This window comes from Mustela lutreola, chromosome 1 (assembly GCF_030435805.1).
Source record: "Mustela lutreola isolate mMusLut2 chromosome 1, mMusLut2.pri, whole genome shotgun sequence".
In the NCBI taxonomy this organism is placed as follows: Eukaryota; Metazoa; Chordata; class Mammalia; order Carnivora; family Mustelidae; genus Mustela; species Mustela lutreola.
Genome location: NC_081290.1, coordinates 66,549,669 through 66,575,018, shown reverse-complemented (window position 1 = coordinate 66,575,018; position 25,350 = coordinate 66,549,669). Strand labels below are relative to the sequence as shown.

The following is a 25,350-nucleotide window of genomic DNA, read 5'->3' as shown; positions in this document are numbered from 1 at the left end:
GTATCCTCTGGGCGGAAGGAGCACCAAAGGCCTCAGCCTGGCCCTGGCACTGGCAGGGTGGGCCCTCTGCCAGAAGCTAAAGGAGGATTGTGGCCATGCCCGCCCCACCCCACCCTGCCCACACCGGCCGGCTGGAGCCCTTCTCTGGGCACCCTGCACACCTGCCCATAACACTTGTCTCCCGGCTCCCTAGTCGGAGGCCTGCAGGACCTCCGGGCCAGAACGGGACAAGGCCGCCAAGCACTGCTGTATCCAGCTCCCGGATGGGACGTCCTGCGTGGTGGCTGTCAAGGCAGGGCTGTCCATCAAAGAGGTCCTGGCTGGGCTCTGTGAGCGACACGGCATCAATGGGGCTGCTGTGGACCTCTTCCTGGTGGGCGGGGACAAGGTAGGGGCTGCGTGGACCCTGGGGGGATGCTGCCCAGGGGCAGGGGAGAACAGTGGGTCTATTTGTTTGGTCCACTAAATCTGCCCAGTTCCCTGAGGCTGTGGCTGGGTGAGGCCCTTTGGCTGATGGCTCTGCCGCCGGAGCCGAGCCGCCCTGCCCGGAGCCCTCGGCATGTTAGCCTTCTCTTGTCTACACAAGGCCTCCATGGGGTGGCTGGTTTAGAAGCTGCGGTTTTCCGGCGCCGCTGTACCTCCCTGTGCAGTCTGGGAGCAGGTCAAGGGCACTGCTTGCCCCCACTCTGACGTGGTTTCTGTTCTCTCCATGCATCGCAAAGCCTCTGGTGCTGCATCAAGACAGTAGCATCTTGGAATCTCGGGACCTGCGGCTAGAGAAGCGCACTTTGTTTCGGTACGAAAATGCCCCAGCTGTATCCTGAGGGCTCCAGGACCACGCAGCTGTGTCTGGGGACATCCCCATGAGCCCTGCATGCTGGGCTGGGAAAGGAAGGCTGGTGCCCCCTTCATGAGCAGGGTGGTGGGTTGACAGCGGCTGCATGCAGCCCCCAGAGACCCATGGGGTCAAGGGGCCACTCTCCATCCTGTGTCACAGCTGCTGTGGGACCACACTCAGGGGTACGTGGGCAGGACGGCAGAGTGCTGGCCATCCACCCGTGGGGGTGGGCATCTTTGCCGGCTATGACACCCAACTGGAAACTTTCCGGAAGCCCCACCCCTGTCCCTGTGGCTTCCTTCTTCTGCCAAAGATGCTCCACAGCCGCAACCTGGCGCCGACCCGGGGACCCCATGGAGCTGCCACGCTGTGGTGCCCTCCGGGAGGAGCAACTCAGTATGCATGTGCAACAGCTCTGTTCGTGTGTCCCCCCCCTCCACCCAGGCTCGATCTGGTTCCAATTAATCGGTCCGTGGGGCTCAAGGCCAAGCCCACCAAGCCTGTCACAGAAGTGCTGCGGCCTGTGGTGGCCAAGTATGGCCTGCACCTGAACGAGCTGGTGGCCAGGCTGGTGAGTGACCCAGGGGCCCGAAGCTGTGCTCCCTGTGCGGACAGGCCTATGGGACCTCGATGTTTCACGGACAGGGTTAAGCCAGAGCAAGGGCCACGAGGCCCTGGTGGGAAGGTGTCCCAGTAAGTGGAGGTCCTTGTGGCTTGTTTGTCCTTGTTCACTCCCAGTGGACTCTGGGTGATCATGGAGGTGTGGCTTTGATCCAGGGACTCCAAAAAGAGAAACACACCCCTAGAGATCCCTGGAGTCCCCCTGCCATTTGCAGGTGTGCTCCACTGGCTGAGTGCTGGGGGCACTGATGCATCCTGCGTGCGAGTGGCTGCCAGACTTCTGCTGGCAGCCTCGTGGGAGCGCTCTCCTTGACATGGCCCAAGTCCCGTCTGCACCTCTAGATTGAAAACCTTGTCATTTCAAGCAGGGCCCCTGGGGTATGAATAAGGTGAGTGGGTGGGAGCAGACCGTGCTTTGGGACAAAGACACCAGTGTGAACCTGGGCAGAGTACCCTGTCCCTGTGAGCAGAGGGTGTTTGCAGGGACGTCCTGGGACCTGAGACCTGGCCTATGCTGAAAGCCCTGTGTTCTGCTGCGAATCATGGCGATTAACCACAGTGTTCGTCCTGCATTTCTTCTTCAGAGATAAACTTTACCAGAGCTATGATTTCAAGTACTTCTAGGATTTTTTTTTTTTTTTTTTTTTTTTTTTTTGAGAGAGAGAGTACAGGTGCGGGGGGCGTGAGAGAGAGAGAGAGAGAGAATCTTCAGCAGACTCCCACACAGGGCCCGATCCCATGACCTGAGATCATGACCTGAGCCGAAATTAAGAGTGGGATGCTTGGACTGAGCCACACAGGTGCCCCACCAGTATTTTAGGATTTTAATTTTGCACAGATACCCTGAGGGTAACCAGAAGCCCCTTCCCCAGCTCAGCAGGGAGGCCCACTGGCCAAGGCCAGGCTGTGCTGGTCAGGGAGGGGCATGGCTGAGGCATCCTGCTTTTACTCTGTTGTGATTCTTAGCTAGTGCTCCACCCCTCGGGTCTCAGTCTTCCTCTCTAAACTGGGGTGAGTCTTAGGAGCACACCCCTGGGCTTGTTCCTGGATGAGCTGTGTTCTGGCTGCTGAGACCATCACCTGAAAGAGTGGGTCCGCTGCCTTGGGGCTCTGGCCACAGAGAATTCTTGTGGAGCAGGTCGTGGCAGATGTGGCTTCTTTGGTGAATGGTGCCTACCTACGTCGGGAAGGTGGAAAGCAGGGCAGCCCTGTGGGCTGGCGCTCCATTTCCTCATGGGCGGTGTTGGGAGCTGAAGGTCACTCCCCAGTAGGACATCGGTCACTTTTAGCGTTCTCTCGACTAACGGAACTCAGGGACCTGAACTCCAAGTTCAGGGTCTTTTGTCTGTGTAGTTGGCCAGGGGGAGGGGGCATTCCGCTTTCATCTCTCACCCTCTGGCTGTGTCTGAGGGGCCAGGGACTGGTTTACAGTGAGCAGACTCATTGCAGCTCAAAGCTTGGCCCTGTACTGAGAGGTCTGCAGTGTTCCCAAGGCTTCCTTCCCCCCCGGGTCTCAGATCCCTGTCCCTGTTGCCCAGCCGGTACTCAGAAGCTGGGTGGCCAGCCCTGGGGAGGTCCCACGCGTGTTGGCTGGGCACCTGTGGAGTGCCCTCTGAGGCAGCCCTCCGAGGTGACAGGATCTGGGGTCCCCTGGTGTGTGACTCCATCATACCTGGGATGGTCTTCCTGTGAGCAGCTATTTCAGAGAGTTCCGACCAGGGTGAGTGACTCAATGCTCCCTCTCTGCCCTAGAGTGGAGAGAAGGAGCCCCTGGACCTTGGCGCCCCCATATCAAGTCTGGACGGGCAGCGGGTCATCTTGGAGGAGAAGGAGCCCTCCAGAGGAAAAGGTAAGCAAGGCCCCGAGGCTTCCCCTTGTCCCCCTAGCCTGCTAGGGTCCCCTTTGTGCACCTCCTGGAAGCCCCCAGTGCTGCTATCTGGGTGGTCTCATTTAGGGTCTTATGGGGCCTCATGATCTCCTAGCCAGGCATCTGAGGGGCCCAGCCCACCCTAGTCCAGGCCCGTCTGTGGGCCGGAGGCAGGGGGACCAGGAGCACGAGGGCCTTGCTGGGGATCAGCCCACCTGCTGATGAGCAGGGTGTGTCCTCTTGGCTATAAGAAGGGGCAACAGTCCTGCTCGACACCCCCACCCCCCGCCACAGGATTGTGCTAAGGTTCCAACGCTCCCTGTGTCCAGGGCCTTAGCCAGAGACTGCTGCCTCTTGGTGCTTTGCATGAGGGACATAGGCCCAGCAGAGATGAGGTGGAGGGCTAGCGCCGTCCACGCCCCCGTTGCTGCTCGTGTGCAGGGAATTAGGAGGTTTATGGAGCCCTTTCCCTCCTGCTAACTCTGCTGCGAAACGCCTGACCTGGGGATCCTGGGGTACCTGGGCCGGTGCCCGACCTTGGGGCCAGCAGTCAGTCCCCCATGCTTTGCCCTGATGCTCCTCCTCAGAACGTCCAGCCCCCTTCAAGGCAGAGAGCAATAGGCAGCATGCCTCCTGGAGAGGGCTTTCTGGAACCGCCTACTGAGAACCCGAGCAAGGAGATACTCTGCAAGGAGCTGCCAGGGGCCACTGGGCAGCTTCTTCCCTTTCCTGGGCTTCCACCCAGTGAGGGCTGGCTCTGCTCTGCAGTGTAGCTGGGCACGCTTATCTATGTCCCCTTGGAGGCCCTCCATGCTCCTGCTCCTCTCCCGCCTCACTGCAGAGAGGAGACACCTTCCTGGGCCCACCCTTGGTTCTAGAGAATGCTGTGCTCATTCTGGGGCCTGGTACCTGGCCCTTGTCGGGTGAGCTGCCGAGCAGGATGGGGCCCTCCCTCAGGGTCTGGCAAGGTCAGACCTTCCGGTCTGCCTGTGCGCAGGGGAAGGTGATGGGGGCGCTGCAGGCAGGAGCCCCCATGGGCTTATAAAGCTGGAACAGGCAGGAGCACTAACATTAGAGCTCCAGGCCGGAGGAGTGGTCTTTGTCCCTCTGGTGCCAGCAGAGGCCAGCCCACCGTCCTGATGTGGGGCAACAGCCGTGTTTGAAAACATCATCAGCGTGAGACTCTTCTGCTTTCTAAAGAATGTTCATACAGTACCTGAAATGAGCTTTCCTTTCACCATGCCTCCGCTCGACTGCAGGGGACCACCGTGCCTCCCACGTGTCTTCAGACGAGGCGCATCTCCTACCCCAGATACGACAGGGGGAGAGGGTGGTCTTTGTTCCTTAGTCCTGCACCTAGGGGTTTGGCCTGTGTGTGCATATTTGATACGGGATGTTTCATACTTGGGCCTTCTCTACAGCTTCTCTACAGCTCAAAAGCAATAGAAATAGAATTACATTTGAACATTCAGGAGAATTTGCAATTTGTGGAAATCATAAGGCATGTTTCATTGTGTTCGGTATCCACAGAAAAACAGAAAAGTACACCAACCAGACAGAATACAGCTGTAAATTCCAGTTCCAGAAATCACTCGGCTACGGTAATTCCCCCCTGCCTTCATCTGCACGGGTCCCTTGCTGATGGGTGGTGCAGCTCCGGGGCAGGCCGAGCCCCTCACGCTCCTCCATTGGCCTCCCGTTGTGCCCATTGGCCATGTGCTCGGGGGCCGGCCCTGCACCCCTGTTCCCCATCTGGTGCCCGGCTTCCCCTAACTATGGGCTGGCTGTTCCTCTGCATTGGGGGAGGGGGATGCCTCACACTCACACTCTTGTTCTTGTGACTTTTATAGCTGTGATTGGTTTTCCTGCAAGGCACGTAAAGTATGTGTCCCTGTGGCCTATATTTCGGGGGGTGCTTTTTGTCTCTAACTGTTGGATTGTGTGTTGTCATGTGTCCAACGTGTAAGCAGAACTCTGACTTTCCTTCTAATGCAGGGAGAGGAGAGAACACTAGGCAAGTCTAATTCTATTAAAATAAAAGGAGAAAATGGAAAAAATGCTAGGGATCCCCGGCTTTCAAAGAGAGAAGAATCTATTGCAAAGATTGGGAAAAAAAAATATCAGAAAATTAATTTGGACGAAGCAGAGGGTATGTGTGCTTTCTACAACTTCCGCGTTTTCTAGTGAATTGCAATGTCAGTTTCCTAGGGCCGTTGTTAGGAGCTCCTCTGAGCCATTAACATCAGAAGGATGCCTTCCCCATCCCAGTGAGCGCGTCCTCGTCCCGGGTCAGTCTGTGGCTGCCGTACACTCTTCCCAGTTGTCAGACTGAGAATTGGGTCCTTAAGGGACAGGGAGTGCCCTCGAGGGGGGCAGCAAGTGGTTCCCAAGGGTCTGTGTGCGGCTTCCCCTTCCCCAGCTCCTGCAAGGCCTTGGTAGTGTCAGAGTCACTAGCATGGGGGGAGGGGTTGCCAGGTAGAAGGCGGAGGCCAAGAGGGCCCTGGACTTGCTGGCCAGATGCTCTGCCCTCCCTGGGCCTGCAGAGGAGAGGGAGGGTGGCCTCAGAGACCCAAGGAGAGGTGATCACTTATGGAAACTTCTTTTTCTTCTGAAAGCTTCTAACAGCAGAATCAAAACTAACAACTGTTACTGGGACCTGCATTGCAATCCAGGGAGCAGTCCCTAGCCTGGGGGGCCCACAGTTAGCTCTCCGTGAAGCCAACCCAAGCCCATTCACCACCCTCTTGGCTATCACCAGCCACCAAGGAGGCAGAAGACACAAGCCTGCTCCCGGCTGAGAGCTACTAAGATTTGAGATTTTAAAGTCCTTGTCATTCTTCGAAATTAAGAATGTCCTTTAAATGCTAGAGAAAGTTCAGCTTAGACTCCTTCTCCTTTGAATAGTGACCCCCCAGTTACAGCTGGCAGACAGCCCAGGTAAGGGGACAGGAGCTCAGGGGAGCCATCGAGGAGGCTGGAGACAGAGGTGGGAGAGAGAGTGGGGGCCCCTCTTCGGAGACCATGGGCTTCGCTCGTGCCTCAGGTGGCCTCCCTGTCAGCATCACGAGGGAGGCAGGACATGGGTAAAGGGCTTCCCCCAGGTACTTAGAGACCCTGGGCTGGAGTCTGGGTGCTGAACACACCTCTTGAGCCGTCCTCACACAGCCAGGTCTGCTTGGGGGTTTCAGTGTGTTCAAGTCTGAACTTGACCCCACTGAGTTCTCGGCCGGGGCCTTTCCTGCAGCTCTGGGGGCAGAGAGGGTGCCAGACGGAGGTGCCTGGCTGGCCCAAGCCTACACTTTCCAGGGCCATGGGACAGCCCACAATGCGAGCTTCCTAGAAGGTGAACTTTTTGTGGTTGTGATACAGGCCTGGGTGTGGAACTCTCTAAAGCTTGATCTATGCGGGGCTTTTTTCCACTAGAGTTTTTTGAGCTCATTTCCAAAGCTCAGAGCAACAGAGCCGACGACCAGCGTGGGCTGCTGAGGAAGGAGGACCTGGTGCTACCTGAGTTCCTGCGCTTACCTCCCGGCCCCGTGGAGCGGACCCTGCCCTCACCCACCGCCGCCAAGAGCTTCGGCAAGAGAAGCTTGACCAGCAATGGCAAGGACAAGGCTCCCTGGCCCTCCGCCACGAGCCCCACCACAAGCCCCGCCACAAGCCCTGCCACAAGCCCCACGACGAGCCCCACGACGAGCCCCAGCTCGGCTGGCAGTCCGCCATTCAGTGCTCCCCAGACCCCCTCACCCCACTCCCAGGAAGCTGAGGCTGGGGGCGTCCAGACCATGGAGGGCGAGCACGTGGCTGACCTGACGCTCACAGGGGAGGGGGACATCAGCAGCCCCAACAGCACTTTACTGCCGCCCACCCCCACCCCGCGGGACTCGGCTGGACCTCCGAGACCAGGTACCTCCGAGTTTGACCCCCCTGCACACCTTTGACTCTCTGCTCCTCCACTATCCACCTGGTGTTTCCACTCTGTTTCCAGTAAAAACAGAAGCAGCTATGGTAAGTCCCCTCTGCCTAGAACCCTCTCTCCAACGAGGTTCCAACAGGACCTTTGCTGTCCTGCTTGCTGGGGGCCACCTCTGCCTTTTCCAAGAGGAGCGCCTCTGCGTGTGGCCAGCACGGGTCACTGAGGGGCTCAGGGTGAGTGTGCCAGGCCCCGGCGATGCTCTGGGACGGGACATGCGTGTGGGCTGTGTCCGTGCCTGCACAGACAGCAGCACTCACCTGCCAGCCCCTCCCTCGCTCCTGCATCCAGGACCGCCTCCCAGCAAGGCCCAGGGAGTTTCTGAAAATGTATGTGCTATTCTTGAAATCTGGATAGCTAGTATTTTTTGTGTTGTAGTCTCAAGACTGAAAAAAAAAAAAATAGCATTTGTCTTGAGCAAACCCGGAAAGCCCCGTGTGATTTGGTGAGGAGAGCACATGCTCTCTGACCCCGGGTCGTCCGTGGAGAGGGCTGCACACTCCTGCCTGACCCCGGCAGACCACAGGGGGGTCTGGCCCCATGTGGGCCGAGCTGTGGCTCAGTTCCCAGGGTGTCACAGGAAGTCCCTGGGGGCTCCCTGGCCCGGAATAGGCTTAGACGTTTCTCCAGACGGATGCGCGGATTCGTGGGTGTGGAACCGAGCGGTCCGGCCGCCCGAGAGCTACAGATGCCCAGGCTCAAAGCAGGGATCCCGGCCTTCCAGGAGCAGTTCTGTCCTGCTCCGATCCCCAACGTGTGTGCCTGTGTCCCCACCCCCACCCCACCCCCGTGCCCCCATCTCTGGGCTGTGGACACTTTGCCGGAGCCGCTGGTGGCTGTCCTTTCTCCTTTCTGTGCTTGGTGATGCGCGGACCCTGGCACCACTTTTGTGGTCTGCCGTCGGGGGACACCAGTGCCTCCCTTGGCTCGGCCTGGCCCAGGATGCCGATGGTAGTCGAGTGTGCCCCAGGACCAGGGGCCAGGGAAGCACTGTCGCGGTGTGTTCTGTACATAAGTCCACGTCTGGGCACTCTGGGGACATAAGCCACGTGGGCAGGGCCTCTGGGCGCCTTCCCGCCGAGACCGCACGGACACCGAACCGGGAGGAGCCGTGGTCCTGCCATGCGCCGCACTCTTGCACGCCTGCCTGCGGCCGACTTTCCTTTCTGCTCTCATTTGTAGATACCTGTGTGCAGGTTCCCCCGTGTTCCGGGTCTGTGTTCTTCCGAGAGTAATAAACTCTGGATCTTGTCATTGGACTGGTTGAAAGCGCTCTTCTTTCTCTTTTGAAAATTCCTTCCTGCTTTCCGTGGGTTTGCCTTAGTGTAGTGGCTTTTAAAGATCCTGAGCCCTGCACTCGTAGGCATCCCTGAGTGTCTCACACACACCCATGGACATGGACATGCAACCGGGAGCAGTTTGGGGGGCCGTTTGCACGACCCTGGGAGCAGGAATAGGGAGATGCAGCACCGCACTTGGGCCACGCGGGGGCCTAACGGGTAGGGCCTCCTCTCCCCGAGCGTGCTGATGGCCCCCATCCATGGTCAGGTGCCCCCTGTCTCTCTCTGCCGCCCCGTCCAGAGGAGGAGAGTCTGGGCATTGGGTGGTGGTTAGGCTGCATGACTGAGCTCAGTGGCCAGTTGCTCCTGACCTGGATCCTGCGGGGCTGGTCGGCCCCAGGTACCAGAGTGTCTGGCCCCCGCTGTTCACCCCCGGGGGCTATCCGCACACAGAGTGACCACCAGCATGGGATGTGCAGCCACCCTGCGCTTGTCCCTCAGGGTGACTCAACGGCCATGCGCTGGCATCTCTGACCCATCGGGGTGGAAGGCAGTGGCTCCTGTGTTCCCCATACTGTGGCTGGCTCCTCCTGGCTGGACCAGTCCCATGGCCAGCACATGCACCCCAGCCCCCTGGCTCACAGCGGTCCCAAGACAGAGGGACTCTGGCCATGGGCCGGGGAGTGGGTGGGCCCAGAGGAGTTAGACAAGGTCCAGCACCCACCTGTATCTTCTGGAGCTGACAAGCCCATCTGCTGGGAAGGGGCTTGGTCTTGAGCTCCCTCCTGCGCAACCAGCTCGGGCCCAGTTTGGCGAGGGCCAGCAGCCTGGAGGCCTCGGACTTAGGCTCCTCATGGGCTCTCTGTGTGGAAGAACCACTGGCCCCCAAGCCTTGTGTCCGGTACCTCCACGTTGCAACAAAAGGGAGGCAACCCCGAGATTCCAATGTCGAGTGGGGGAAGAGCATCGGTCACAGCCATGGGAGGCACTGAGCACCGAATTGTATTTCTCACAGTTTAGAAGGCAGGTCTCAGCACAGCGATTCTCACCGGTTCTTGCAGGTGCTGGGAAATATTTCTTAGCGACACAGTGGTCACCATGGATCAGTTCAGGGTGAAGAATGCAGTGTGTTGATGGCCTGGGGCCCCTGGGCTCCACAGCTCATGGCCACATACGGGCCAGACAGCTAGTTGGGCAGCTGCCAACAACGGGCCCCCAGATGATAGGGTGTCCTCCTGAGGATCATGGCACCCGCCCTGGTCCATGTCCCTGGCGCCCACGTACTAAGAGGCTGTCAGTGCCCTGTGTGGCCAGAGGACAGAGGAATTGGGCAAGATGAGTGGCCCAAGAAGCTTGTCCAGTGCAGAGGGCCCTATCCATAGTTAGGCTCCCCCAAGAAATGAACCCTGTGGTTGCTTTGATCTTGATTCCCAGCTGCTTTCTTCATTGTTATCTATAGGACTTCTAGAGACACCCCGGGAATTTGGGGGCACCCTCTGGCATTTCCAGTCCTGGGAAGGAGCCCCAGGGAGGTGCATGTCCTCGGGTCCAGCAGGACCAGAGACCGATGCCGAGGGTGTGGCCCACACTCAGGGTGGTGCTGGTCTCTCCCCACTGGGTGAGAAGACACCCGTGTCCACGCACTCAGAGAGCAGCTGGGAATGACATCCTGGCGGCACATGCTCCCAAGGGAGCAGGCATCTCTGTTGAGCTATTTGGCCAGGGTGTCTGGGCAGCTGAGGAGCTGCCTTCAGTGTGGACCGGTGGCCCTAGCAGCCCCTGCCTTAGCCAACCCCAACGGTCAGATGGTGTCTGACCCAAGACTGAGGTTCACTCCTGAGTAAAGGGCCAGTGGCCAGGAAGCCGAGGGTACAGGGCCTGACCATGTGGGATTTGGAAGCAGTCTTTGCAAGGAGACATCCAGACCTTCCCCAAAGGTCTGGGTTTGGAGAAATCTCACTTCAGCTGGCCCTCTGTCTGAGCAACAGGGGGCCCCATGCCCCACCCCTCCCCAGGCAGGCGTGGGAAGAGCCCAGCTTCCCTCACTGCTGTCTGGCCATACCGGGTGTTAGGGGAATGGGTCAGGGTCCTAGCTGAGCCCCTCCTAGCCTTTTTAAGGAGACAAGGCCCCTGGGAACCGCAGCAGCCAGCTGCTCTTAATAACTGGGGGGCCCCTCAGTGACCACGTGGGCACAGCTACACCCCTCCCAGGAAGGGGTGCCTGCACAGCCTTTCTGGCCCGGGGTCTGTGGGTGCGCAGACGCAGAGGTTGCTGCTCCTTGGCTGGGGCGGAAGCTATCTCCACTTGGAGACCTTGTCTAGTGGGCAGTGTCCAGGGTCCCCAAAGGCACACCCAGTTCCCAGACTGGTGGCTTTCCAGAACCCACTGCTTACTTCCTCACAGCTACCTGTAGCTCTTGGTTTCCTCACATATGGCCCACCCAGCAGGGGTTGTGGGGGCCTAATAATGTAGTTTCCATGGGAACGGAACTGGAGAGTTAACCAGAGGCCACGGCCTTGATCTTGGCAGTGAAGGTAGCCAGACCACATGTCCTTGGTGTGGCTGCTGTCCCTGGAGCCTCTCTACACCTGGCTTCTCAGTGGTCAGCCCCCCTCCCCCATGCCAGCCACAGCCTTGGTGTCACCCCCGCTCAGCCCAGATGACATGGCCGCCCGGTCTTACTGTGGCCGTGTCCATGACAGTAGCCCCAGGGAGGCCTCCAGGGAACGCCATGCAGGTGTCCCCAGCCCTGGGCCCCACCTCCTGTTCCCATGTCCTTCCCCACATCTGCAGCAGTCCTCTCTCCAGCAGAGGTCCGGCCCGTCCATCTGGGGGACTGAGGGAACTCCACACTGAGCACCCCTGCCGTCTGGGGGCAGACAGCCCTGCCCTCCCCAGTACAAACCATGGCACGCACAGGGGTGGCTGGCTTCCTCGGGGACACGTTGGCGTGCTAGGGGCCTGCCACCAACCTCAGGACTGAAAGGTGTTGAAGGGCATCCCTGGCCGGGGTCTTGCCAGAAACCCCCTTTCCAGCAGAGCACGTTCTAGCGTTCCGGCCCTGCTCTGGCTGGAATGGACCCTTAGCAGATCTTCTCTGGCTAGATGCCTGGCTGGAAGCCTCCACAGGCTTCCAGGCAGCTGACGGTACGGGCCCAGCCCCCTCCACAGCCCCCCAGCACTGACTAGGACAACTCCACTCTCCCGGCGGCGAGAGTCAACAGCCCTGGGTCTCTTGCTGCACAGCCATGCTCCATGCCCTGCCATCCCTGTCTTGGTCTGCTCTCCCCGGCTTCGGGTCTGAGTGGGAACCCCAGGCTCGCATGGTCCACGGTGTGACCTACACCCCTTCCCCCGCCATCCCCTGCCGGGGTTCCTGCCTGCTGCCCCTCCCTCAGGCCACCAGCTCCATGCCTGCACCCCTGTGGCCCTGACACTGCCCCGCCCCCGCACCCCCTTCCCTGCGTGCTGCCATTTCCCTGGCTCTGAGTTGGTGCTCAGTACAGATTTACTGAATGAAGGATTTGCTGAATGAGGAGCTTTAATCCAGTAACCCCTCCCCTGCCATGTCCAGACAGAGTTCAGTGGGCCTGGGGCACCAAGTGGAGGGGTCCCTTGTGCATTTCATGGGCTGGAACCTGGGCTTTTGTTGGGGCTGTCCCTGCTCTTTCCCATAGGGACCCGGTCAGCCTCTGTGAAAGTGGGCGGAATGGGGTCCCCAGGGCCAACAAGGTCTTGGGAGGGCCTGGAAGGGCCAGTCCCCCCACTCTTTTCCAATTTAGCAGTGCCCGCCTCTCCGTGTGCTGTGAAAGCAGCTCAGGGGCATCTGAGAGGCTTCACAGAGAGGATATCGGGATGACTGGGGGAGCACATGGGACCCAGCCTCACAGATAATGCCCTGCACCAGGGGCTGAAGTCACGGCAAAGCCCCTGGAGGCTGGGGCGCGTTTCTCTGGGTTAGGAAGGGCTGTGGGACAGGCAGCAGGAGTTGGCTCCTGAAGGAGAGCTTCGCCCCTGGACCAGGCCCCACCAGTGTAGCCCTGTACCATGCTGTCCCCGAGAGCAGGGTCCTGTTCTGTGTCACCTTCTCCCAACGTGGTGGTGGCCAGAGTGGAGCTGGCAGTCAGCACAGAGAATGCTTATGGACAAAGGAAGGGGTGGCCTGGGGACGGATGGACCACAGACAGCTGGTGAGGGGCTCCGGAGTACGGTTCTGCCCCGGGATGGTCAGGGCACAGGGTCTGCGGTGGCCCCGGAAAAGGAAGGGTCAGTGAAGCCGCCTGAGTGGGGAGGAGACAAAGGTCTCCTATCTGGGTGGGTGAGGGACCCGGGACAGAGGCTGGCTGTCCCTGGAGAGCAACCAGCTGGGGAGCACTGATGAGAGCTCTGGGAAGCTGGGTAGGAACAGTGCTGGGGCAGGCCCTGGCCTGGGGTTGGTGACACATGCCTGTTGCATGGGGCTGGGCCCCGCCACTGAGTCACAGGCCTGGGGCTGCCACTTACTCGGGAGAGCGAGTCTGAGCAGAGCAGGCAGGAAGGGCCCAGACTGTAGCCACCCTCCCTGTGACGCTCACATCTTTGGCCCCTGGACTGACCTACTGCCCTGTCCCCAGAAGCCGTCATTCCTCCCCATCCCACTGAGCTGCCTGGGGGTCGGGGGGGGGGGCGGTGGGGAGTGCCATGGCTAAGGCCAGATGGCTCCCTGCAGCTCTGTCTTCCCGGAGCAACGTCTGGGCGGAGAGAAGGCTGGGCTCCTGAGCCCAGGTGGGGTCACATGCTATTTAAGGGGGCCGAACCCTGCCTCTCTGCTTGTCCCAAGTCCCAGGCAAAGGCCAGCCCCACCCCATCGTGTCTGGGCCCCACAGCCTGGCATTTGGGGTTACGGGGACCCCGTGACAACGGGGTGGGGTGGAGCCCAGCCAGACCTAGCAGAGTGGCTGTTGAACATCTAGAGGTCCATGCTTTTTGCCCTCTCAGACCCCTGGAGGGCAGCCTCTTCAGAACTGTGATGACCCCGCTGGCCAGGTGCCCGATGCTGACATGCAGGGAGGCCCAGGTGAACGGCCCTCCTGCTGCCCCCTTGACTTGCTACTGAGAGTTTGGGCTGGACGCCATCGGAGAGCATACCCGCCTCTGCCTGCAGGCTCAGACTTGCCCCAGGGAGGCCACATGGAGGTGCCTCCAGAGGCGTGGGGAGTGGTGGGGTCAGGGGACTTTCGGGGCCACAGAGCAGCTGGGGAGCCCAGACTCCTGCCCTCTGTGGTCCTCCCTGCTTATGCTTCTATGCCTGGGTACCAGGAAGGGAGCCATCTTCCCCTCCACCAGCAAGGCTGGGGAAACTGAGGCCCAGGGACAGGTGGTCAGTGGGCAGGACCCGGGGTCCCTGGGGGCTGTGCTCCTCCAGCCTGTCCTCTATGGGCTCAGAGCTCTCCCTGCCCCCCAGGGGCCCTTGAGGGTCCTCGGCCCCAGGATCACCAAGGACATGGCTACAGACAGGACAGAGCTCATGCTCAGCCTTGGTCTAACTGGGGCACCAGAGTCCTGCCTGTGGAACCCGCCCTGGAGTGAGCGAGATAGCTCAGGAGGGGGTCTGAGGCTGACGGTGAGGCCAAGCCCACCTCGAGCTGGTTCCTGGAGACTCCATCCGGAAGACATATTTCTGCCCTCTGGAGGCCCTGCTTGGAGACAGGACAGGGCAGTGACCCGCCCCAGGGTCTAGAAGCTTCCGAGGCAGTTTCAGGCAGCCTGGGGCTCCAGGTCAGGGGGTCAGAGGAGTAAAGGGAGGGGAGCTTGGAGCTGGATGGCCTGTGAGGGGGCAGGCAGCAGGGTGCTTGACCAACAGTGCGTGTGATGGAAGGGATGGCGTCGAGGTGCACAACAGGGAGGAGAGGCAGGGAAAGACTCAGAGTTTGTGAAGGTGAAGATATGGCCCCAAGGCAACCATCAGGAGGACAAGTAGGTGGCCAGGACGGGAGGGCTCAGGTGGCGGTGGGGCCATGAGGGTCTGGGGGCTCGCTGAACAGGAGCTGCAGGTGGGCGCCCTGAAAACAGCTGGGTCGAGGGGCAGCCAAGGTCACAGATGACCTGTGTCTGTGTGATGGGGTGGGGCTCAGTCTCCTGTTGGGGGAGCTCGCCCAGGGAAGGGCAGACGGGTGACAGTCTCTCTCTTCTCCTTGTGACAGGAGGCGGGGCCAGAGGCAGCCAGGGCCTCCCGGTCAACACCATCATCGACGTGGACCGCGTTGCGGGCCTGGCCCCCGGGCTGGGCGGCAGTGTCCCCGGGGTACGGGTGTGCCCCCAGAGGTCACGGACCAGTGGGGCCCTGACATCAGACCTCCCTAGCCTGAGTCCCTTCCCAGGTGCTCCTGCCAAGCCCAAGGCCAGCCCACATCACGCGACCTTCGTCTAAGGCTGCCTGAAGCCATGCCTCAGCAGCCGTCCCCCCGCCCCCACATCAGCACCACCCCAGCTAGACACGCGTGGACTCCCATGATCTGAGGAGACCACCCCAAGCCCTCCTGAGAGCCTTGAAGGGGCCTCCTTGGCCACCCTGCCTTCGGGAGCCAAACCAGGAGGTGCAGGGTGGCCTGGCCTCGGACACTCGCTCCCTCAGATCCTGTCCTCTCCTGCCCCTCAGCCTCCAGCCTTTCCTCAATAAATCAACTTTGGGGACCCCCCGAGTGTGAGCCTCGTACTGGGTGCTGGGGTCGCAGGCCTGCCCACAGGGAGTGTCTCAGGAGAGGGATAGAGGTGGTGACAACTCCCGGTGTTGAGGTCAAGGCTGGGTGGAGAGTGGAGCCAGCCTGACAGTGCTGGAGGCCGCGGCGGCTCACATGGGTCACAAGTCAGTGCAGGGCCCCGGGGGGTGGGGGCCGGGGAATGCCAGAGGGGGCAGGGCTCTGCCTGGAGACCCACAAGTCATGCCATGCCCTATGCTCCCCTGCCTGGGCTCTTGGCCTAATCTAGAGGGTCTGTCCGTCCGTCTGTTCGTCTGTCCATGGAGGGGGCCCTCACTGAGGTCCTGGGTGGTGTCAGGCCCCAGAGAGCAGCTGGAGCCTGGTCAGGAGGGCCTGTGGCCGGCCAGGTGGGGGCAGGACCGCTGGGGACTGTGGGCTGAGACAGCTCCAGTCACCCACCCAGGTCGCCCTAGTGGAACCCTCACATGGAGCAGCTGAGCGCTGAGGGACCCGCACCCTTCCCTCCACGGAGTTGCCGGAAGGGCCCAACCTGCGAATGTCTGGCCAGGCCAGGGAGGTTCTGAATCTTCTAGGGAGCAGGGCTGTGGAAGGGGCCGTGGGAGGTGTCAGAAGGAAGGAGGACCATCCCCCAATGTGCCAAGCTCTCGCTGTGTCCCCACAGGCACCACGCTCTCCCCCGATGCTCCTGCCCCTGCCCTGTCCCCGCACCCAATGTACTCCCCCGTCTGACACTCCTGCCCCCCACCATCCCCACACCCACCGTGCTCCCCTGCCTGACACTCCTGCCCCCATCCCTGAACCCACCACCCACCCAACTGGATGCCCCTCTCCACCTTCCTCCTCTTGCATGGATGGCAGAACGGCGGCCCAGAGAGCATGGTTTGGGGGTGCAGAGTAATGCCAGGCTGATCCCTTGAGGAAAGGGCAGCTAGCCCCTGCCCTGGCCCCTGTGGGCCGCTGAGCTGACTCATGGGGAACCTGTGCTCAGAAATGGCAGAGGAGGTTCCTCTAGCAGCTGTGCCTGTGGCACACGCATTGTAGGGCCCATGGGGTGGGGCAATGTCCGCATCCCAGGTCCCAGATGGAGAGAGCAAGGTGCATGCAGACCTGGGCAGGACCCCAAGCCAGGTCTCTGTGGCCCTTGGTGACCCTGGATGCCTGGCAAGAGCTCTTCTGGGGCCCAGCCAGGGCTCAGGATAAGGTGTGGGAGCCTTGGCCAGAGATGGGGACAGCACCAATTATCCAAGCTGTGAGGAAGCTAGTTCACTAGTTCACTAGTTCACAAAGGGACAGCGGCCAGTCCCGTGGAGAGGTGGGGGCTGGGAGTCCAAGCCCCCACGGGCTGTGTGTCCTGCCAGACTTCCTGGAGGAGGCATCGCAGCTGAGACCTGAGGACCTGTCGGGTCCAGGGCCAATGTGGCTCATGCCAGAGGGGACAGCTGGGCCAGACAGGGTGAGCTGGGCAGCAGATGGGGGGACATGTGGGCCCAGTGCTGGAGGCAGCCAGGGTTAATCATTTCCAAGTGGCCTTGACCCCAACCCAACCTGCTTGCCGCTTCCACCTCCCGCCGCTCCTTGTGCCAGCCCAGGAGGAGCCATGGGGCTGTGGGCCTGGGGTCGCAGCCTTTGCCCCTCGCTGGGAATGGCCCTGTTCCTGCTGCTGCTGCTGCTGGGGTTTCATGGGGCTCAGCCCCAGGCTAGCAGGGTGAGCACTGACCCCGTTGCATGGGGACCGTAGGCTCCCCATGCCCACTCTGGGTCCTGGGGCCGGGGCTGGGGAGGACTGGGGAGGGCTGTGGAGTGGGTAAGGGGCCCAATGTGCTGCAAGCTGGCTTTCTGGCCTCCAGCAGGCAAGGTGGGTGTGCTGGGCTGGCCTGGGGGACAGGAGGCCTGGGGATCTGAACTGCTGGGCCCCCACCGGGGGACATGAGGGCCACTCCCCTCTCTTTGGGCTGCTTTTGGGTCCCATTGTTTGGGGGGTGGGTAAAAGGAACCTCCGAGGGCCTTGCGGCTGCTTTTGTCCATCCCCCAGAACAGATCCCCAGAATCTGAGGCTGGAAGGCAGGGGTGCCCAGCCTGGGCAGACACCCAGCCCGCCCTAAACCAGCGGGCTCGGCAGGAGGGGAGGGGGACAGCCAGTGGCCAGGTTCCCCTTGGTTTCTACTCTAAGGCCTGAGGGCCCAGTATGGAAACTAAGGTTGGGGACGGCGATGAGCCCAGCCACTGGGGGGCTGAATGTGAGGGGGGCCACCTCCTACTGACACCATCACAGCCCTCTTGGCTCCTCCTAGAACCTGACAGAACCCCCAGAACCTAACGCCACAGTGAGCTCTGGGACCCCCATGATCCCTGTAACCTTGGTGACCCCTGTGAGCCCAGCCACGAGTGCTCCAGAGCCAGAGGGACCCGGTGGTACAGGACTCACCCCCCCACCCAGAGCAGCTCCTTCCAGTAGCAGCCCTGGGGGCCCAGGTGGGTCAGGAGAGCTTCCCGGAGGCGGTGGGCTACACCTGGGCAGGTGGGTTGGGAGGCTGGCAGGCGGCTGCTGGGGAGCAGGGTGTACAACATGGGGCAGAAGGTGCCCAGTGGGAGCCCCCTGACCGCCCTCCGCTCACCCTGCAGTGCTCACAGAAGATGGGCGGCCCTGCAGGTTCCCCTTCCGCTATGGTGGCCGCATGCTCCACTCCTGCACGTCAGAGGGCAGCGCGCACAGGCGATGGTGGGTCCCAGGCGGGGCGAGGTCCGCCAGCAGCGACCGCCAGCCTCCCCTCTTCCGGATCCCCACGGCCCCTATCCACTCTGGAGACCCCCCTGCCCTCTGCCCTCCCTCCCCAAGCCCAAGCCCCAGACCCAGCAGGGAAGGAAGGCATGGGTGTGACTGGGGCGAGTTATCAGCAGCCGGCAGGGCATCCTGCCAGAGGCAGGCTGTGGGAGGCCTCGGAGCCGGGACCCACCTGTGTCCTCACCCCCAGGTGTGCCACCACTCACAACTATGACCGCGACAGGGCCTGGGGCTACTGTGCCCAGACCTCAGTGCCCAGGGAGGACCCAGGTGGGTGCTGGCGGGGGGTGGGGGGGTGGGGAAGGGCCTGTGCTGGGGGAGGAGGGCTGTCCAGGCTGGGGTTGGGGGTAGTCTAAGGGAGTACTAGGGTCAGCCCGCTGATGGGGGTGGGAGCCAAGGGGACAGAGCTGACCTGGGACAGGGAGTCCTGCTTGGAGTGCAGAAGAGAACTTTGGGGTTGACCCCACTGCACCCCAGGGGGGCTGCAGGAGTGCAGAGGGTGGAACCCCCCCAGGCAGGACCCTGCCCTGTCCAGGAGCCACAGGGCTGCCTTGGTCATTGCTGGGAGTAAGGCGCCCCCTGGTGGTCAGGCTGGGCACTGTGGCTGCACAGGTGGAACCCTGGGCAGAGATGAGGTCCCCTAGGGTCTGCAGGGTGCCGGGGGTGCTGACAGCCCCACCTGCAAGGATCCCAGGGCACACAGGAGGGGACTGTGCTGACTGATGGGGGCTGGGCTTCCAGTGTCCTGGTACAGAGCCAGAGGCCTGCTTGCCCAGGGTCTGAGCATGGCATGGGGTTGGGGGGGCTGCTAGGACAACAGGGAAGGTCTGCACCCCTTCTTAGGACTCCTGCACCCCAAATAACCCAAGGAACCCAGAGGGGCAGCATGAAGGCAGCAAGCCCAGTGAAGGCACTGAAGGCCTTGGAGAACAGAGAGGGTCTGGGGGAGATACCCCAGTGGGCCGGGTTCTCCCACACCTGCTCCCTACTCCTCCTGCCTGTCCCCAGCTGCCCCGGATCCCTGTGCCTCCAGCCCGTGCCTCAATGGGGGCTCATGCTCCAACACCCAGGACCCCGAGTTCTACCACTGCACCTGCCCCATGGCTTTCACAGGCAAGGACTGTGGCACAGGTGTGCACACCAGGTCCTGGGAAGATGGGTGGGGGAGGGGCCTGCCTGAGGGCAGCGGCCTGAGGGCACTCTGCAACCTCCCCCCAAGAAAAATGCTTTGATGAGACGCGCTATGAACACCTGGAGGTGGGCGACCGCTGGGCCCGAGTGAGCCAGGGCCAGGTGGAGCAGTGTGAGTGCGCTGAGGGCCAGATCCGCTGCGAGGGCACCCGCCACACAGGTACGCCGTGGCCGAGGTGGCGGGCTGGCCCAGGGTCCCCCAGCCACAGGCCCCAGTGGGACAGCCCTGACCCTGCCCTCCCGTGGTGGGCACCCTCAAGGCCTGAGGCTGAGCTCCTGAGCCCTCCCCGCAGCTTGCCTGAGCAGCCCGTGCCTGAATGGTGGCACTTGCCACCTGATCGTGGCCACCGGGACCACTGTGTGCTCCTGCCCCCCGGGCCATGCCGGGCGGCTCTGCAACATTGGTGAGTGGGTCAGCCTCCTGGCCCCGTGCCCTGCGGCCCCCGGAGCCCAGGCTCACCACCCACCATGCCGCCCACAGTGCCCAGCCAGCGCTGCTTTGTGGGGAACGGCACTGAGTACCGAGGTGTGGCCAGCACCGCAGCCTCGGGCCTCAGCTGCCTGGCCTGGAACTCGGACCTGCTCTACCAGGAGCTGCACGTGGACTCCGTGGGCGCTGCGGCCCTGCTTGGCCTAGGCCCCCATGCCTACTGCCGGTCAGCAATGGGGCCCCAGACCATCTGCACAATCAGCCCAATGCTGTTGCTAGGGGAGTGGGGGGGAGGTCCGTCAGGAGTTCCCTCACAGGGTTCTCCCAGGTCCCCTGGCCCCGGGCCCACCCGCCTTTCCATGCACCCCAGGAACCCAGACAAGGACGAGAGGCCCTGGTGCTACGTGGTGAACGGCAGCGCCCTCTCCTGGGAGTACTGCCGCCTGGTGGCCTGTGGTGCGTGAATGGGCTGCAGGCAGCTCGAGAACCCTGCTCCCACAGGAGTCATGGCCATTTTTCCCGCGTCTCTCCCCTCTTTGGAGCACCACTGCCCCCTCGGGAGATGGGGAAACTGAGGTTCCCTGGAGCAGGGCTCAGCTGAGGCCATTCGTCTGCCAGGCACAGGGGGTCTGAGCAGGCCAGCCAGTCTCCAGGTCCTCCGGGCGGCTCCCACCCAGCCTGAGCCGAGCTGAGGGCTCCCAGACACAGGAAAGGGCCGGTCAGGGGTCAATAATGGGGTGGGAGGGCCAGTAGCCTCCCCTGGAGCCAGACCCTGGGAGCGGGCAGCTCCGGGAGGCCAGCCTGCCCTCTGGCCCCCATGCCCCTGGGGCCACCCAGCCGGCCTGGGCTCTGAGGTCCCAGGCTGCTGAGAGGGACAGGAAGCCCTGCCAGACGTGCCATACCACTTTGCTTCACACAAAGCCTGGTGACTGATTTGGTCTTGTTCTCCCCATTGTACAGAAGAGGAAACTGAGGCTCAGAGAGTAGATTGTGTGCCTGTGAGGGCAGAGCTGTCTGGGGTGGGGCGGGGGGTGGGTGAGGACAGCAGCCAGGACCCACTCTGGGCGGGGATGTGTAGAAGGAGCCCCAGCAGTGTGACCCGGTGACCTGTGCTCCCAGAATCCCTCACCAGAACTCCGCTCCGGACCCCTGAGGTCATGCTGAGACAGGCTGAGCCTGCCCCAGGGGGACGCCAGGCCTGTGGCAAGAGGCACAAGAAGAGGAGCTTCCTCCGGCCACGCATCATTGGGGGCTCGTCGTCCCTGCCAGGCTCCCACCCCTGGCTGGCCGCCATCTACATTGGGAACAGCTTCTGTGCAGGCAGTCTCGTCCACACATGCTGGGTGGTGTCCGCGGCCCACTGCTTCTCCAGCAGGTGAGCGGCTCTGCCCATGCCCCTCACTGTGTGTTTCAGCCCATCCACTTGCCCTCCCCCAACTTGGCCACACACCCACCATGCATTCCACACCTTCGCGTCCACTATCTGTCAGCCTCCCACCCACCCATCTGCCACACACATGTCCCCACGTGTCCCCACAACCCATATAACCCCAATCTTTGGTCTCTCATTTTCTCGTGGCCCAAGGACCCCAGGTGGGGGTGGGGAAGACCTCCGTGTTCAGCCTCGCCCCTGCTCGGGGTCACTGCCCAGTCCTGCCCGGACAGTCATGCACTGGGTGGGGTAGTGGGGTGGGGGAAGTTGGGGATGCTGGGCACATTATGGGCAGGCCCCCTCAGAGAAGATTCTGCCCCCCCATCCCTGACTGTGCGGGGGGGGGGGGCACCTTTCCCCACCCCTCAGCAGGGACTCTTAGGCCCTGCCCACTCCATGAGCTGGGAAGGCAGACTTGGGCTGGCAGCTAAGGGAGTGGGGGTCAGGGATGCAAGGCCCACCTCTACACACCCAGAGGAGCCTGCCAGTTCAGAGCAGGGAAGGCCAGCCCCTCTTGGGCTTCACCCAGTGTGATGGGAACAAGGTTCCCCATCTGGGTGTCCAGACTAGGAGGCTCCCCAGGGGGGTCCAGTTGGAGAGGATGGCATCCCAGGGATCAGGGCCTGGGGGTTTGGCAGTGTGAGTCTGGCCTTGAGCCTCCATTGGTCACCCAGGGACTAAGGCATGGGTGGGGGCCAGTGGGTGCAAGGCCTGCCCTATGTGGAGCCTTGACAGGCAGCAGGCTTCCCACTGGGCCTGGGAAGTAGGGTCTCTGAGACTTCTCCAGTATGAATGAGATTGGGTGGGGGTTTAAGAGGCCGGGGGAGGGGAGCAAGCACCCATTCTTCACATCCAGGAAAGGGTTGGGGTTGAGGCAGGGGCGCTGGAGGTGAACAGATGGACTCTGGGTGGCTCCCCAGGAGGGGCATGCTCCTTTGGCAAAGAAGCAAAAGGGGCAAAGGACAGAACTAGGGGCCCAGAGCCGGTGGACATCCACCCTGCCCGGCTGCACACTCAGCCCTTCAGCCAACCCAGTCCTCCCATCCCTGGAGGCCTGCATTCACTGGCCGACCACCCCAAGAGCATACCTTTCCCCCCCGAAGTGAGACCTATGGATCACCAGCTCTGGCACTGGACTTGGGTTTCTGACCCTGCCCTGAGGCCAGGCACCAAGCCCCACTGTGTGCTGAGCTGGTGCCTGCCCAGGGCGTGGGAGCCCATTTTCCAGAAGGACCTAAGGCCTGGGAGGGTCCAGGGGCCAAGGTCCCACAGGGGCCTGGAGCTGGAGTCCAATGAAGGAGGGTCAGGCCTGGGTGGGAGTTACCCCCTTCATCAGGAGCTGGGAAAACAGAGCCCCGGAGAGGGAACGGGGGGACTGAACTGGGGGCCCAGGGCCTGTGCCCAGCAGGAATGAAGGGCTATATCGGGGAGACCCAGGCTACATAGGAGCTGGATCTGGCCACCAGGCCTCCACCCACTCAGGCCCCAATCAGCATAGACCCCACCTTGCAGGAAACCCTTAGAGTCACTAAAGGGGATGCATTAGAGATGGCACTGCCCAAGGTCGTGTGTGGCCACAGCCCACCATTCCCCTGTCCCTGCTCAGGCCTCTCCCCTGGGCTGCAGGGGACCTGCCCAGCATCCAGGATGCTGGAGCCGCAGCGGGTGGCGGGGAGGAGCCGAGGAGGGGAACTTGAGGGAAGGGATCTGGGGCGGGGCCTAAGGGGCCTGAGAGGCGGGGCTTGAAGGGAGGAGCCTGTGGGGAGGGGCTTGAGGGGCGGTGCCCGAGAGGAGGGCTTCTGGGGAGGAGCGGGTGGGGAGGGACCCAAGGGGCGGGGCCGGGGGGCGGGCCTGGGTCGTGCTGCCACCAGACGCCCTGCACAGCCCCCACAGGGAAAGTGTCTTAGTGGTCCTAGGCCAACACTTCTTCAACCAAACAACGGACGTAACACAGACGTTTGGCATCGAGAAGTATATCCCGTACCCTATGTACTCGGTGTTCAACCCCAGTGACCATGACTTGGGTAAGGCTTGGGGTGCACCAGAGCCATGGATGTGTGTGTTGCACACCCCAGGCCAGAGTCAGGAGAGGGGCAGGGGTGGGTAGGCATCAGGCCCACCTGGGGAGAGGGAAAGGGAGGGAAGGGGCAGGAAAAGAGACAGAGGGGGAAGGGAGGGAGTAGGGGGAGGGGAGGGCAGCAAGGGAACTCTGTATGGCAGAGTGGCCTTGGCCTGGCGGGAGGAAAACCTGGCAGGCCAGCCTTGCTGAGCCCTGGGCCGGCCCCCCTGCTCCTCGGCCCCTGCAAGGACCCCCACGTCCCAGGCTGCCCTCTGGTCTCTCTCTCTCTCTTGGCCAGTCTTGATCCGGTTGAAGAAAAAGGGAGACCGCTGTGCCGTCCGCTCCCAGTTTGTCCAGCCTATCTGCCTGCCTGAGCCTAGCAGCCCCTTCTCCGCTGGACACAAGTGCCAGATTGCAGGCTGGGGCCACCAGGACGAGAGTGAGTGGGGGTGGGGGCACCGTGCCCCAGGGAGTGGTGGCTAGCCCCAGGGAGCCTTGCCCCGCCTGAGAGCACCCTGTTCATAGATGTGAGTGGCTACTCCAGCTCCCTGCGGGAGGCACTGGTCCCTCTGGTTGCAGACCACAAGTGCAGCAGCCCGGAGGTGTACGGGGCCGACATCAGCCCCAACATGCTGTGTGCTGGCTACTTCGACTGCAAGTCTGATGCCTGCCAGGTGAGCCAGAGCTCGCCCCAGATCTCAAGACTGCCTGCCCCCTGCTAGCATTTATCAAGGGCTCCACAAGCACCATCTTCTTTAGGCTGCAAGATGGAGGAGCTGCTTTACTTCCCATTTGATAGGTGCGGAAACTGAGGCCCAGAGAGGCTCTGCCACTCTTCCCAGGTCACACAACTCAGAAGTGGCAAGGGGGGTTTGACACTGGACCGCATGAATACAACAAGCCCCTCTGGGGGAAGTCAAGGCGGGCTTTTCAGAGGCAGGGGCATTGGCACTTGTTTTGAAGGGTGAATAGGAGTTTGGCAGAGGGCTGTTATTTCAAGTGGGGAGATTAGCCCAGAACACAGGGACCACCTGGTCCACATAGGGTGTGTGCTGGTGCGTGGTTTGGGGAGCCAAGCTCAGATGCACGTTCCTGATCATGGAGTTGAGAGGAATCCATGGCAGAGTTTAGGAACTGAAATGACTAGTCAGATGCTATCACAGTAGCCCTGGAATGAGGAGACTTTGTGTCTAGGGAACCAGGGGAAGGTGGGATAGTTCTTTCACTTGGAAATACCTTTGTCTTCTGTCCCCCGAGCTGTCAGGAAGTCTGCGTTGGGAGCTCCTGGGGAGTCCTCCCCAAAGGGACATCGGAGACTCTTCAGGGACGTTTTCGGGGTTGGGGTGAGGGAGGCGGAGCAGGAGTGGGTGGTGGGGTGTTTCACGACTGCTGAGGAGCTGAGCTGGTGCCTGGCTCTGACCAGCAGCCCTGCCGCAGGGGGACTCGGGTGGACCCCTGGCCTGTGAGAAGAATGGTGTGGCCTACCTGTATGGCGTCATCAGTTGGGGCGACGGCTGTGGGAGGCTTAATAAGCCTGGCGTCTACACCCGCGTGGCCAAGTACGTGGACTGGATCAAAGACCGGATATGGCCCCCTAAGCGGCCTGCGGATCCCTCCTGAGACAGCCCCGGCCTCAGGGTTGGGCATCCCACCTCTGCGCTGTTCCCAGACTCCTAACAATAAATATGCTTCCAAGAACCAGGTGCACAGGGCCCACGCCTCTGCACCCCACCCTCCTCAGCCTTCCCTAGGGCAGCTCCCCATCTTTGCTTTCTCAGTGGAGAAGGGAGCCTGCAGCCCCGGGGTGGGGGGTCTGGCCCCAAGGCCCAGGGTGTCAGGGCAGGGCACCTAGCGTCCTTCTCCTAGCCTACCCACCTCGGGCCACCCCCAGGCAGCGGGGGCAGGAGCCCACACACGCTGGTTGCCCCAGGGCAGCGCACAGAACTTGAAGATTTAAGACAGGTAATTTGGAACTACATACCGGCCCTCATTCTCCTTGGAGAAGGCGCCCTATATGAGGCTGTCCCTTAGCACTGTTTCCTAGGGCGAAGGCCAGAGAGCCCCCCTTGCAAAGAAGCCAGCAGGCCCGCGTGTCAGGGAGTGGAGGGCAGTGGGGCACTTCTGGGCTGGAGCTCCTGGAGCCAGGAGGCTGCTGCCAGCGGGCCAGCACAGCTGGGG

The 25,350-nt window shown here is 61.8% G+C and overlaps 2 protein-coding genes across 11 annotated transcripts in view; both read left to right on the top strand.

Moving 5' to 3' along the window:
* The window catches only part of RGS12 (regulator of G protein signaling 12), a 105,286-nt gene extending 90,022 nt beyond the window's left edge, over positions 1 to 15,264 (top strand). For 2 of the 7 annotated variants that reach the window (XM_059166356.1, XM_059166349.1), the window contains 8 exons: positions 194 to 388; positions 723 to 796; positions 1,283 to 1,409; positions 3,212 to 3,308; positions 4,857 to 4,927; positions 5,322 to 5,475; positions 6,750 to 7,232; positions 14,763 to 15,264. In XM_059166356.1, coding sequence (XP_059022339.1) covers positions 194 to 388; positions 723 to 796; positions 1,283 to 1,409; positions 3,212 to 3,308; positions 4,857 to 4,927; positions 5,322 to 5,475; positions 6,750 to 7,232; positions 14,763 to 14,989 — 1,428 coding nt within the window. In that variant the 3' untranslated portion in view covers positions 14,990 to 15,264. Of the gene's footprint in view, positions 1 to 193; positions 389 to 722; positions 797 to 1,282; positions 1,410 to 3,211; positions 3,309 to 4,856; positions 4,928 to 5,321; positions 5,476 to 6,749; positions 7,335 to 14,762 lie in introns of those variants that run through there. The other 5 variants (XM_059166342.1, XM_059166333.1, XR_009351746.1 and 2 more) reach the window with 4 other exon arrangements.
* A 1,565-nt stretch (positions 15,265 to 16,829) lies between these two features.
* On the top strand, positions 16,830 to 25,039 carry HGFAC (HGF activator). Of its 4 annotated transcripts, none has more exons than XM_059166308.1 (14): positions 16,830 to 16,983; positions 17,570 to 17,750; positions 17,901 to 17,997; positions 18,251 to 18,330; positions 19,069 to 19,191; positions 19,280 to 19,411; positions 19,545 to 19,655; positions 19,733 to 19,907; positions 20,052 to 20,137; positions 20,801 to 21,056; positions 22,998 to 23,137; positions 23,471 to 23,611; positions 23,698 to 23,846; positions 24,599 to 25,039. In XM_059166308.1, the coding sequence occupies exons 1-14, from the start codon at positions 16,876 to 16,878 to the stop codon at positions 25,022 to 25,024; spliced, it is 2,205 nt and encodes a 734-aa protein (XP_059022291.1). In that variant the 5' UTR covers positions 16,830 to 16,875; the 3' UTR covers positions 25,025 to 25,039. The 4 variants fall into 4 exon arrangements, with proteins under 4 accessions (XP_059022291.1, XP_059022281.1, XP_059022302.1 ...); XM_059166298.1 differs by having other exon boundaries at positions 24,596 to 25,039; XM_059166319.1 differs by having other exon boundaries at positions 16,833 to 16,983; positions 24,610 to 24,870.
* Positions 25,040 to 25,350: the final 311 nt, after the last annotated feature.